General features: G+C 56.3%; 1 protein-coding gene across 1 annotated transcript in view; it reads right to left on the bottom strand.

Moving 5' to 3' along the window:
• Positions 1 to 982: 982 nt before the first annotated feature.
• MYH14 (myosin heavy chain 14) overlaps positions 983 to 10,389 on the bottom strand; it is a 64,545-nt gene continuing 55,138 nt past the window's right edge. The window contains 6 exon segments of the mRNA XM_025048203.1: positions 983 to 1,690; positions 2,014 to 2,186; positions 3,409 to 3,517; positions 6,197 to 6,405; positions 9,471 to 9,594; positions 9,682 to 9,770. Coding sequence (XP_024903971.1) covers positions 1,537 to 1,690; positions 2,014 to 2,186; positions 3,409 to 3,517; positions 6,197 to 6,405; positions 9,471 to 9,594; positions 9,682 to 9,770 — 858 coding nt within the window. The 3' untranslated portion in view covers positions 983 to 1,536.

A 10,389-nucleotide genomic window follows, 5' to 3' on the forward strand; every position in this document is an offset into this window, starting at 1 on the left:
CCCACCCCCAGGGCAGAGAGGGAGGGGTCGGCACGACCTCTCCCCCAAGCCTCCCCCACGCCCACCCTGGGTGCATGAACCGCCCAATGCAGAAGCTGCCGCATGTCACCCGCCCCAAAGAAAAAGTGTCATGCCCCCTTCCCACCCACCCTCTCATTCTCCACCAAAATTAAAGTTTCCTTTTCATTTAAAAGTCGCCTGCAGTGTGTCTGCTGGGACCGCGTGGTTTGGCGGGTAGACAACGGGGTTGGATTAAAGGGGCGAGGGCGTGCCCTGCGGGGGTCTAAACATCCCTTTGATTTTGGGGTGAGTGCCCGCCTCCACCCCCAACTAGAAAGTCCGAGGGCACCTGGGCGATGCGAACTCCTAGACGAGCGTGGTTAACCCCCAGGGGAGGCGTGACCCCGGGCTCCCGGGGTGCACTGCGGCCGAGGCTGCTGACTCCGGAGCCGGTCTGGTGGGTTCGGCTTCTCAGAAGCTGTGTGTCCTTGCGCAGGTCGCTCAACCTCTCTGGGCTTGTTCCCACCTCTGGAAGGGCGGGGCGCGGTGATCTAATCCTTCAGCCGCTGTACGAGCGCCGACTCGGCGCCAGGCACTGTCCTAGGTGCTGGAAACCAGTGAGCGTCCAGCCTCTAAGTGGTTGGGCTGAGTCTCGGGTTTAACACAGCTAAACGAATGGTCGCGACTTATCAAATGGCTCAACAGCCACTACCCTCACCGTTCTGCTGAGACTTTGGGGTCAGCCAGAGTGCATCACCCCTTCTGCCACTCGCTGGGAGGTTTGGGGCAAGGGACGCATCGTCGTAACATCTATATGACGAGGGGCTATCCCGGAGGGAGGCTGCGGTGAGGGGAAATGCCAGGTACCCGGGAGGTCCCCTGACACTGACCAGCTGTGATCGGAACCAGCAGGCAGAAGGAGCCGGTGCCCGTCCCGCCCATCCGAGAACCCCAACGCACACAGAACCAGCAGGGTCCAGTCGGGGCTGGAGTTTATTTCTGCCGGAGCTGGAGACGGGGAGGGTCAGGGACACGCCTCCAGGCCCACGGGGACTCCAACCGAACTGTGATCACACAGGAGCAACCAGAAGGGCGGGCAGAGTATGGGGGCAGGGGGACGAGCGGGGCCCCCTCATCCGACCCCACTGCAAGAATCAAAGGCTGGTGGACGCCCGGGAGGGGAGTGGGGCCGGGGAGGAGGAGGGGCAGAGGCCAGGGGAAGCCCTGGCCGAGGAGGGCAGGGGGACAGCGCTCCCTTCCTGGTCAAAACCATCAACAACTGAGGGGAGGGCGGGAGCTGGGTGGGCCCACAGCGTGCCACTGCTCCCGGATTTCCTCCCCAGCGAGGGCCCAGTCCTTGCTTCCCTGCTCCCCCCGCTCCTCCGTGTTCCAGGGGTCGCAGGCAGGTCTCGGGGGACCCTCCAAGCTGGGGTTGACAAGCGCTGTGGTACCAGCAAGAAGCCACGGGGGGAGTTCACAGGACCAGCACCCGAGGGGGCCGGGGTTGCGGGGGGCGGGGCTGAGGGCAGGGAGGGGTCACTGGGGCTGGGCTTCGGGGGGCCCGTTGGGCTCAGGGGCCTGCGGCCCAGATCCCGGCTCTGCCTCCTCGGCCTCCTCGTCTGACGCTACACCCTCCTCCAGCCGGAAGACTTGGCGAACGGTGCGGGTGGTGAAGGTGAGGGGCCCACGTCTGCAGGGGGCGGGGGGGGACAGGGAGACGGCGGTTAGATGAGGGGGGCAGAGAGAAATGCGAGAAATAGGGAATGTGGAGAGAGAAAATAAAACGGGGGAGGGGATGGGACAGGGAGAAATGGAGAGAGGCGGGCAGAGGGGGAGGGCGGAGCGGACTGCGATGGAGGCGCAGAGGGTGGAGAGATGAGGGGCAGAGAAATGACGGAGAGACAGAGAGAGCCGGAGGGCCAGGGACGGAGGGACACAGGGGACGGAGGGCCAGAGGGAGGCGGGGGGACAGGGCTTGGTGGAGTGAGGGCAGCAGACGCGGGGCGGCCATACCGCAGCCGGTTCCTCAGCGTGGTCACCTCCCGGTTCATGGACTCAGCAGACTCTGTGACGTCCTCCAGCTCACGCTGCAGCCTCCGGCGACCGGCCTGAGCCCTGGACGCCTCCTCTTCCGCCTCCTCCAGCTGTCGCTTGAGCTGCTTCACGCGCAGGTTCCCCTTCTCCAGCTTGGCGGGAGCGGGGAGGCGGGTCAGGTTTCAGAGTGCTGTCCCCACCCCTCCTTCTGACCACTCGACGTCCCATCCACATTCTCTCTTCTAGCCACACTGGCCAGCTTTTCGCTCTGAACTCACCGAGCTTATTTCCACAGCCCAGGGCCTTTCCACCTACGGTTCCCTCCGCCTGGCTCTTCCCCTCCCTTCCGGTCTCGATTAAATGTCACCTTCTCAGAGGGGTCTTTCTGACCCCTCCCTCCAATCTAAAGAGGATTCCCCGATCCTCCACATCTCGCTCACTCTTTGATCCTGTTTCTTCATAGTCCCGTCATAAGCTTTGATTATCTTGGCTTGTTTATAGGTTTCTCGTGTCTGTCTTTTCCTATGCTGCAAATGGGAGCTCCATGAGGGCGGGCACCTTCTCTGTCTCGTTCACAGCCATATATCTCCAATGTCTAGTGTCAGGCTGGTACGTAGTGGGTGCTCAACAACTGTTTGTGGAATGAACGGCGAATAAAACACAGCTGAGCTTTTAAGGGCACGGCGACCTGAGATCCATCCGGGCTCTGTCTGCTAACTGTGACTTTGGTGCACATCACATCCCCTTTTTTAAAAAGTTCCATTTCCTCTGTGAAATGGGGCTGGTGAGGGAAGGCAAGCACGTACTTTTTCAAAAGCGGGCAGCGCAGAGTTTGGGCCACAGTAACTGCCCCATAAATAATTAGGAGCACGGATGCCGTAGCCAGAATGCTAGGCTTGGAACCCCGGCTCCATCTCTGAAGAGCTAAATAATTTTGAGCAGGTTATTTCATCTTTCTGTGCCCCAGTTTTCTCATCTGAATGTCAGGGGAAAATACCAACCGTGTCTTTCTGATAAGGATTCAATGTGCGACACGTTATGTCTTTCGCAGAGTGCCTGGCACTCCATCAACGTCGTGTGTGGTCATTTTAGGTCTGGCCTGGCCTCTGGGTAGTGCTTAAATTCTCCCCTCTCCTCCGCTGCCTCAGCCCCCTCGAAAGCTCAGCTTTCTTAGATTCCAGAAGTCACAGCCTACGAAGTCACTGATTCCAGCTCTGTGTCTCTCTGCCTGTGGCGCCAAGCCCCGGAATGGGATCTGAACTCAGTTCTAGTCCCGCACCCACAATGGGAACTCGCTGGCTCCAGAGACCGCACGTGCGTTTCTCCATCGGTGGTCCCACACCCCGCTGCTCCCCGGCGACGTCAGCTGCTCACCTGGTCCCTGAGGTGGTCGCCCACCCTCCGCTCCTCCTCCGCCTGGAGCACCACCTCTTTCAGCCGCTTCTCGGCTCTGCGCACCAGCTTGCCGGAGAGGATGCGCTCCCTGAAGACAGGTATAAAGGAGAGCTTCGGGACAGGCGCTGTCTGCGGTTCTGCGCCCTTGGCCTTGTCCGGCGGCTGCCTTCCTGTTCTTGAACCGGCCTCTTTCCTCTTTCCCACCCCAAATGACTCCCACAGTCTGCTCAGTCCAGACACTGGCGCCCAGGCTGCCTGCTCCAGGGCACCTACGTCCTTGGCTTCTGCTGAGATGCCGGTCGTTCCTAAGTGCCTCCATGTCTCCATAACCTACTAGGTCCCTCGCGCTCAACTGTATTTCCCTTAATCCTCCCCCCGGGGAACTGACCAGAGTACCAGTCCTCAGGTCAAACCACTGGGCACCGTCCTCACCCCACTTCTCCTTCGTACCCCACGTATGTCGGGACCCAAACCCTGTCCCACTGAGCCCTGAACTCCATGCTGTCTCCTCCTCTCTCTCCTCACAGCCCCAGTCCCCAGCTGACCTTCCCTCCGCCTGGCCTAGAATCTTCTTTCTCCTCCCATCATTTCCTTCTCCACTTCCTCCTCCGGCTGTATGTAAATGTCCGTGGAACACCCCTCACATGCTCCGCTGGGCCCAGCGCCTTCTCCCGAACCTGCTACTCTTCCCAGTTCCCTGTGATCCATCTAGATCTGCAGGCCACACACCTGAAGCCGTCCTCGCCTCCTCTCTCCTCTGAAATCCTTTCCCTCCTGAATCAAGCTCCCCCATCCTCGAGGCCCCTGCTCATCTATCCTCGCCTGCGTGGCCCATCGCACCTGGAGTGAAGTCCACGTAACGAGGTCCCTAGCAACGGGCCGTGCTCGGCAGCCACGGCGGGACACGGCAGCCCCAGACGTGCTGAGAAGCGGGAGATGTCGGAAGGCACCGAGCCACGGACAGAGATGTGGGAAGGAGATTCCTTCGGCTGCTGATCAGCTGGCCACCCTGTCCCTCCTCATCTCGCAGCCCGCTGTGGCTCCCCATCACCCCGAGAACAGAGCTCCTCAGCCTGGCATTTGAGGCTCTCATTCACCTCCTCTCAGCTGCAGATTCCTAGGACCAGTCACAACTCCTCCAAATGCCCCGATGTCTCTCATACGTTCCCCCACGACTGCAGCTCTGCCAGGGACTCCGTGCCCTGAAACCCTCCTCATTCCCGTCAGGCCCAGCTCAAATGCCTCCTCCTTCAGGAAGCCTTCCAAAACCATGCTCTCAGGCTGGTCCAGCTTCTCCTTCAACTATGGTCCCCCAGCCCCTCTAGTTCGCAGGGTCTCTCCTTTGTCGCCATGTCCCGCTCACACATCTTCCTCCTTGTTGGGTCAGGGGACAGACCTGGGCCTGAAGGGAGGGACTGCCCACGTCTCAACCCTCACCGCTTCCCCAGTGCCCAGGCACGGGAGGGTGAGCAGCACACTCTCCATGCATGTTTGTCGAATGAATAAATGCAAAAGAGAACCTTATACGGTAGAGATGCTGAATGACAGGCCAGGCACCTGGGATTTACAGCCCATCTTCGCCTAAGTTTTCATACATATGATGGACTAACAGAGGCCTTTCTCTCACAAGGAGTGATTCATATGTGTGTATACACAGGTCATCTGGCGTCTGCTGTATACAGTAAGCCTCAGTAAGTGGAAACTATTATTATTGTTTAATGTTACTGAATAGTACTGAGCAGGTAAATCTACTGTATTGGAAGAGTGACGCTTGTCGAGCTTAGTAATAAGTGTTCTGTTACTTCTATTCGCACGGTGGTTCTTAACTGGAAACAGTGGAGCGGGGAGGGAAGGAGGTGTTCCTGGTTGTTCCCAAGGCTGGAGATGGAAATGCTCTCAGCCCCACACTGCTGCTGCTTCCTGGCTTTGAACGTGGACGTGTGGGTGTGATGTTTGGCGCAACTGCAGTCATTTTGTGACCATGAGGGAGAGACAAAGGGAACTACACAGGTGCCGACCTGACTCCAAGCCCTGCCATATTTCAGCTGCCCGGTTCTGGACTTCTTATCATGTGACAGAGAGAAATCTTTTGTGAGATACCGATGACGTGGCCTCGATTGTCACCTTCTTGTGTCTGCACACTTTGCAATGTGCCTTTGCAGCTGCCTCCATCGAGAGGTAGAGTCTATTTCTCCACCCTCTTACATCTGAGCTGGCCGTATGACTTACTTTAGTAGCAGGATGTGGCAGAAGTGACTTTGTATCAGTTCTGAGCCTAGGCCCCAAAAAACCTTTCCCTCACTCTCGGGACCCTGACTCTGCCATGTGAACAATGCTGGGTCGGGCGAGTTAGCCCAGTCGTCCCACGCGAGACCTTAGACAGCCGAGATCAGCAAACCCATCTCGCTGACCCTCGGGTGAGCAAAGATGCATGAGCGAGGCCCGCTAAGCTCAGATCGGCAGAACCTACCAGCCAGCCCAAGGATTCGTGAGCGACAGGAAACAGTTGCTGTTTTAAGTCACTGAGTTTTAGGATAGTTTGTTATGCAGCTGTAGCTAACTGCTACATTACTGTTTAAATCGCACTCTTAGTGGGAGTGCATGTACTTGTAGCACAAAGCACCTTAAAGGATATAGGAAATCAGCAACCATTAACATGACGATGCCTTTGGTGTTCCTAGACCGGGTGTTGGTATCACGGGTCCCCTTCATCTCATTGCCCAGAATGTGGGCATCACCTCCAGCCATGCCCTCCTCTCCCACGTACCTGCTCTCCTGCTCCAGCTGCTCCTCAGCCTGGGCCAGCTTAGACTCAAGAGCGGCGATGGTCATCTTCTGGCGGGCCCGGGCCCCAGCATCCTCCTCGCCCAGGCGCCCCCGCAGCTCCTGGATCTGTCGCTCCAGCTGCTGCCGTCCGCTCTCTGCCTTGGCTGAGAAACTGCGCTCGGCTGACAACTCCGTGGTCAGTGACTCCACCTGTAGAAGTGGGAAAGGCAGGAAATTACGGCGGAGTCTCCGAGAGAAGGCGGTAGGTGAATCCAGGCACCTCCCACAATTAAGTGAGTTGATGATTTTTAAATGCATAACACAAAGCCTGATAATATCGAATACTCAACGAGTGCGAGCATGTATTTTTCCTGATTGGCTTCCCGGCCAACAGCAGTGCCAGCCCTGGGTTTTAACCTTTTGGATAGGTTTTTGCTATTTTAATAAGTCCGCAAGACTATCTATCCCAAACTTGTTTAGATGCTATAAATTCTACCTCTGACTGTGAACACATCTATTCCAAGGGTTATCACACTTTTGCTGGCACCAAGATCATCTTGGAGCTTGTGAAAAAAAATGTAGACCGCAGAATTCCGCCCTCCAGATATCATGACACAGCAGGTCTGGAGCGGGGTCCGTGAATCCACATTTTAAACAAGTATCTCAGGTCATTCCGGTATGAGTGACACGCAGTATCATTTGGAGAAATGTCAGCTCAGTAAACAGCAGCTACTACATTGAGAATGTGTAGACACAGCCCCTAATAATAGCACACATTTATTCAGCTCATACTGCGAGCAAGGGCTTTATGCCGAGGACATGGGAGTGAGTCAGATCCGGCCTGATTTGTATTTTTTTACATTTCACTCTCAGGGGAACTGACAGATATAACGATCAGCATTTGCTCTTTTTTTCTCATTGGTAAATCTATTACTTTTTTAAAAAATATTTTGTTATTTTTCAGTGACAGTCGACATGCGATATTATATTAGTTTCAGATGTGCAACACGATGACTAGACATTTATATAACTAGATGTATAGGGGTGATCACTTTGTAAGTTATATAAATACCTAAGCGATTGCTCTTTTTTTAAAAAAAAACAAAACAAAACATCATTTTATCGGAAAATAAAGCTGTGATTCCGAAAGTCAAAACCTGATCAATAGATGGCTTCATGGGTTAATAACAGGCAAACTTCCCTGTCACCCCACCAAGGTTGGAAAAATAAGGTGGCCGCTCCATAAGCCTGTTCACGCGCCCGCCTTAATGACAACCCTTTCTGTCCCCTGAACTAGCATGTCATCCCGACTTTTAGGGTGACCATCCCTTTTATTTCTTCACAATTTATCTGTTGAAAGACCTGAGCCGTTCGACCCTGCAGAATTTCTCTGAGTCTGGATTTTCCTGACTACACACTCGTGGTCTAACTCAGCACGTTTCTGCGTTTCTGTTTCCTTCACGTTGGCAGTTGGGTCAAGGCACGTAACTCTCTCTCTTTCTGAGTTTTCGAGGTAACGGACTGATTCTCTATCATCCTCCAACTCTACTGGGTTGAATAGTCTCCCTCCAAAAATTCATGCTCACTTGGCCCCCCAGAATGTGACTTTATTTGGGGAGTAAGGTCTTTGGAGATGTGACTAAATTAAAATGGGGTCACTCGGGATTAGGGTGGCCTCTAATGACCGGTGTCCTTATAAGAAGAGGGGAGGAGACACAGAGAAGACAGAGGCAGAGACGGGACAGGTGTCCCCGTAAGCCAAGGATCGCTGGCGGCCACCAGGAGCCGAGAGAGGGGCATGGGACGGATTCTCCTCAGAAGGAACCAAGCCTGACACATCTTGAAACCGGACTTCCGGCCCCCAGAACTGTGACGGAGGAAGTACCCCTGTTTTAAGTCCCTCCAGCTGGTGCTAATTTGTTACGGCTGCCCCAGGAAACTAATACGGTGTTTTAAAAATATTGTAGACTTGCGGATTTAAACAGATTTGGTAGATTTGGAGCAACCATGATTATTATCCTTGCCGAAGCTCAAATTGCTGCCTTTGGGGCCAGCGGGAGCCGCTCCAGGTTGACTCCCAAGTGCTTGTGACATGAGCCTTTTCGCTTTCTCGATAACTGGGATGTTACGGACTGAATGTCTGTGTCCCCCCAAAACTTAAGTGTTGAGGTCCTCACCCCTAATATGATGGAATCTGGAGATGGGGCCTTTGGGAGGTGATTAGGATAGACGAGGTCATGAGGGTGGGGCTGCCACGAGGGCATTAGCGCCCTTGTAAGGAGACACCAGAGCTCACTTTCTCTCCCCCCTTGACATGCGCACACGGCTAGATGGCAGCTGGCCACAAGCCAAGAGAAGAGGCCCCGGAATGAGGCCGGCGTGGCTGGAGTAGAGTGAGCTGGAGGGAAAGGGTTAGAGATGAGGTCTGAGTTAGCCGGGGACTGGAGTGTGGGGCGATGTAGGTGTCTGGGACTTCACTTTGAACACGGGCTGTATCATCCTGGAGGATGATGGCCTTTCCTACCGGCCTACTGGCTCCTTGGGGGCAGGGCTGGGGTCTTACTCTGAGTCCCCAGAAGTGTCAGGGCATGGCCCACGAGATGCCTCACACTGTGTCTTTAAACCTTAGTGAAATAATGGAGACACAGGTCTCTCTGTGGAAATCCCATATCTCCGTCCTCTGCCTAGCAAACTCGTAAGTGCTCACAAGACCTCTTAAGGCATCACCTCCAGCAGGAAGTCTTCCCTGATAGACCTCAGCCTCCAGGTACGTCAGTCGTCCCACAAGATCTCAGTGTCTGGCGCTTCTGCCACGTTCATTTCTATCTCTGTGTTGGGACAGTCTGTCTCTTCCATCAGACTAGGAGGTCCTTATGGGCAGAGGCCTGAAGTGACCCACCTCCAGGTCCCCAGCATCACCCGGAGGAGGATCGGGGCCTCCAGAGGCTCAGAAAATGTGTATAAATAAATACACAAATAAAAATACGCTTGTCTCCATCAACCTAGCTCCTACTCATGCTTTAAGACCCCAGCCGAACGTCTTGCTTCCAACTTCCAAATGCCTTCTCGTCACTTCTGCAGATTCTCCCTCTCTCTCCCTCTCCATCTCGGCGCTCAGCCCCCGGGGAAGCCTCAGAAATTCAAGCGCGTGAGGCGCCGGGGCCTCCCTTCCTGAGTACTCCTCCTAGTCATCCTCAGACAGTCCCTCTTCCTCTGTCTGTCACACGCGGGGGCCGCAGGCTATGGCGCGCGGTTGGGGGCGGGGGCCGGCTCACCTGCAGCAGCAGCTTCCGGTAGCGGTCACCGAGCAGCTCTGCGTTACTCTGTTCTTCCTCCAGCTCCTCTTCCATTTGCCCCAGGCGCCCCTCCAGCTGGCGCTTCTCGTCCAGAAGGGCGGCCCTAGGGAGACGCGGAGGACCCCGCCGGAGGTGAGGGCCGGATGGCCAGAGGAGGGCGCCCTGCTCCACATCACCCGGGACCACTCACTTGCTAAGGTTGCCGTTGGCCACCTCGTCAGCCATCTCATCCCGTTCCTGCTGGGCCTGCCTCCTGGCACGGTCTGAGGCGGCCAGTTCCTGCGGTGACAGAGACAGGGTGGTCAGCAGAGGCCACGGGAGGCTGTCTGGGCACCAGCCTCCCTGCCCCTCACACCTCAAGTCTCTTGGATGTTTTTTTTTCCTACTGCACATGAATGAGGGACTCTGACTTACAGGCAGATGACTCCTAAGCCCCCAAGCCCTGTCCAGCTCTTGCCCCGCCCCTGCCCCCAGGCCCCTGGCCCTCAGCCCCTCCTCGCGGAGCTCAAGCGTCCCCCTTCAAGCCTGCTCCTCTTCCAGGTTCTCCCAGGCATGGGGCCAGACTCCCAAGCCACTCCTGGCCTCTGCTGTCCCCTTACCACCCCCCGCCGTGCCCATCCTGCCCCTGTCCCCTCTCTGCCTCGTCCCGTCCTCTGCGTGCCCACAGCCCTGGCTCTCCCCTGTGTCCCCAGCCTCCAGCATCCGCCACTCCGGTCCACCTTCCATAGGGCCCCAGAACAGACGCTGCTCCTCCCCTGCTCAGAGCCCTCCCAGGGCTCACCAGCGCCCCAAAGCCCCCGTGCGGTTGGCCCCGCCTCCCATCCCAGGTCCCCGCCCATCCTCACCCCACCTCCCACCCCAGAGCCCCGCCCACCTTCATCCTGCCTCTCACCCCAGG

This window comes from Pteropus alecto, unplaced genomic scaffold (assembly GCF_000325575.1).
Source record: "Pteropus alecto unplaced genomic scaffold, ASM32557v1 scaffold41, whole genome shotgun sequence".
NCBI lineage: Eukaryota > Metazoa > Chordata > Mammalia > Chiroptera > Pteropodidae > Pteropus > Pteropus alecto.